This window comes from Bremia lactucae, linkage group LG9 (assembly GCF_004359215.1).
Source record: "Bremia lactucae strain SF5 linkage group LG9, whole genome shotgun sequence".
NCBI classification, from domain to species: domain Eukaryota; phylum Oomycota; class Peronosporomycetes; order Peronosporales; family Peronosporaceae; genus Bremia; species Bremia lactucae.
Genome location: NC_090618.1, coordinates 3514385 through 3517898, shown reverse-complemented (window position 1 = coordinate 3517898; position 3514 = coordinate 3514385). Strand labels below are relative to the sequence as shown.

Sequence of the window (3514 nt, the reverse complement as noted above, 5' to 3'; positions counted from 1 at the left end):
ACCTTCAAAGGAATGCGGACAATCAGCGTTCCATGACCCCTTTACATTTTTCTTCAACAAATCAGAACGAGGTACTGTCATTTCGGCATAATTGCGTGAGCACTTGTGCAGGTACGCCGCTAAACCGAGGAACTTTCGAAGTTACTTTACATCGACTGGCACAGGCCAATTGGTGATCGCCTTGATAAATTCTGGATCCAGGCGTAGGCCGTGTTTACCCACGATGCACCCAAGAAGTGGTATTTTGCTTGCAGTAAATGTACACTTCTTGAGGTTTGCATACAACTTGTGCTTACGCATAAGTGTTAGGACTTTTCGGATTAGGTACGATGTACTTCAACATTCGACTTTCCATTAATGGCTCTGCTATGAACGAAGACGTCATCAAATAGCTCGGTGCGATATACCGCACCAATCTTAACAGATTAGTTACACATCTGTTAAATGTCGTAGGGGCATTACTAAGTCCCTGTGGCATGACTAACCACTTCCATAGCCGCTTGGGGTGCTTACTGCTGTAAACGGGAGATCCTGTTCACGCATAAGGATCTGATAGAATCTAATCATCAGATCCATGGACGAAAAGATAGTTCTCTTTGACATACCGTCAATAATAACGTCTTTTTGTGGTATCGGCGTTCAATTTATTGAACGCATGCACAATCCGCCACCCTTCCTGTTGCATTGCGCACACGCAAGGTCGGAAGCTATGTGGGGAAGTTGACTCCCTGATATGGACCGCTGCTAAGCGAACAGCAAAGAATCTGTCGATCGCTAATGCTTGTTTAGGAGGAAATGGCCACTGCTTCACGACACAGTATTTCGAACCTGGAATCAGGTCGATTTCGTGTCGAGTATCATTATTCTTAGGCAATTCGCACAGTGCGGACTCAGAAAATACATCCTTAACTCGATCAATCTTTGTATAAAAGATTTTTCTTGAAAGGCTTCTAGGATTGGGACGTTAAACGTTCCATCCGAGTCTTCACGTCGAGGAAACATCCGTTCATCAATAAGTGCTGAGACCCCGTTCGTTCTCAGGAAATACTATTGCCGACCGGTATCGGCCACGTATTTGTTATATGTGACAAGTACGCAGTCCTGCTTGACTTTGCCACTTCTCACAGCACGCAAGGACTGTTTCAAGCATTGGCACCTGAGTTATCTCCAAGTCAACTTCGGAGGCGCTATCAGATCAAGTGTATTAGTGCTAAACTTGATCCATTGTTTACTAAGACATTTGACGTCTCAATTTTTCTTTAGAACTAGTGTTCAATATCACCACACGATGGCCCACAATTGTGGCGACTTTCGTTGCTGTGAGCAACCGTCGACTAATTTTTTGGATCCTAGTAACCAATTGCAATTTTTTATTGCTGTTGCACCTACCTCATATTCCAGATACCTGCCCGTGTCGGAATCTTGTAGCACCGGAAGTCCTTCGTAGTCCGGCACCAAGACCGATCTGTTTAGAATATAAGTTTGCATTCGGGTGTACACGTACACCCGAAAGTTTACCAAATTGCTTTACGATTGCCATTGGCCGAGGCTAAACAGACGTATGCGTATACAACGTCTAATTATCTCAACATACTGTTGCTCGAAACCGAACCGGTAAAGCGTTTCATAAATAAATTCCCGATCCACAGTATCGTACGCTTTCCAAAAATCGAGCAGTAATATTACCTCACTTGCTGCCGCTGCCTGCGAAGGGTTAAATCGTGCGGTTGCTAACTGTGCGACCATCATCACGACGGTCTTCCGCATTTGACGCCCTTTTACGAACCTATGTAGAGTGCTCCCGATGACTTTGGGCAATACGCGCTGTAGTCTCATTGCCATAGACTTAGCAAAGATTTTGTAGCTTGTCTGTAACAGCGATATTGATCTGTAATCCATCGCATCATCCGAATCTCCTTTTTTGCGCAACGAGATAATAAGTCCCTCCAGAAACGACGGAGACGCATCCGTTCCATTCCAATCTTATTGCGACCTCGACTAACGCCGGCACCATTTATGTCTTGGTTTTCTTGTATAAGTGATCATTAAGTCCGACAGGACCTGCTGCTTTATGTCGGCACAGTCTCGCTCCTGCCTGAAGCATCTCATTCTCCGTAATTGGAGCAAGAAGCCCCGCGTTATCAGATGACCCCATCATCATATTGTACAAAAGATGTCAGTCGCTTCGGAAGCTTCGCTATCACTTTCTCCCGTTGACTGCGTCCCAATAGAGACGACCATTATGACGCCTCCTTTTTCGACGATGTTTATGTTGCTGTGAAATTTCGAGCCATGGAATCAGCGTATATTCGAGATACGTTGGTCTTGTTCCCAACTGGACACCCGCTTTTAATTCCATCACAGCTGCTCCGTGGTTTGCTCCAAGTTATTTCATATACGCACAAGATGATCCTCGCGCTGATCTTCGATATTCGCATAGATCAACTCTGCTCTGTTTCGAAATAGATATATTTCCCTCGCGTGTAACTTGGCTATAAAACAATGGCGCCGCTGAGATACCCGTCGATGAACTGTCTAAATACACATAAGACACTTGTTTACATCAGCATTCCACGTCCTGGTTCCGGCAACTTCACCAACGCCCAGGCCTAACATTTCCCAAAACAGCTCCTCCGATACCCACGATGGATGTTCTGACCTTATTGGATAATTGACCCGTGCCAAGGTTGCTCTCCGCCGCGCGCGATGTGGCTGTCGCAAACGTAATCCGACCGATTGGTGATCGGTATGCAGCGGCGGCATTTCTACCGATACCCATTGCATGATACCAACCCACTCAGCCGGTACGTAAAAGCGGTCAAGTTTGCTGGCGTTATTGCACACCCAATACAAAAGTAGTTCATTGGACCAATTGTATGTTCATCCTCCGCGTGCTTCATCGTAAGTAAAGATAGATATGACATAAATCGGCAATCGCGCGTCGTCCAATCCCAATTGGTCCAATTACTGCGTTGACGCCGCGATTTACGGACGGTTTGCACGCTGCTGTCCAGCTGCGGACTTTGAGAACTGTTAAATTCGCCGGCCAATATCACATCATGTGTAGGTACACTCCATGTTGTTAACTGACGTAAAAAAAATTCCCGCGTACGGGGTTTTAGGCGCGTTAATGTCAATTGATACCCATTGGTCAACTTGCACGGCGATGCGTCTCTCGTACCATAAATGCTGATCCCACGCTACCGCCGTCGCAGCGGTTCTGGTATTTTTTAGTATATGCCATCACGCTGTTAGCCGTTGCTTTCGGTATTTGCCCGGAAACCTCGGACGTTTTGGGTGAGAAAACTGCGATCGAAGCGCTGTAAAGGCATCTGCTGCCAAAAAATGTGCGTTGCTTCTCCAGATTATATAATCGCCTACACCTCCCGTAGGAGTCGGATGTCTGTTGGACCCCCGTGCCATGACGTGAGTTTAGTGGGACCTGTGGGCTGCGTTTAATAGCTGCTCGGGCTCATCTTCTCAGCATGTTTAAATGCTGAGATGAAAAACAGCT

The 3514-nt window shown here is 46.2% G+C and overlaps 1 protein-coding gene across 1 annotated transcript; it reads right to left on the bottom strand.

Moving 5' to 3' along the window:
* Positions 1 to 2535: 2535 nt before the first annotated feature.
* On the bottom strand, positions 2536 to 2763 carry CCR75_009834 (uncharacterized protein; the record flags this gene model as incomplete). Its single annotated transcript, XM_067967870.1, has 1 exon — positions 2536 to 2763. The coding sequence occupies one exon, from the start codon at positions 2761 to 2763 to the stop codon at positions 2536 to 2538; it is 228 nt and encodes a 75-aa protein (XP_067818488.1).
* Positions 2764 to 3514: the final 751 nt, after the last annotated feature.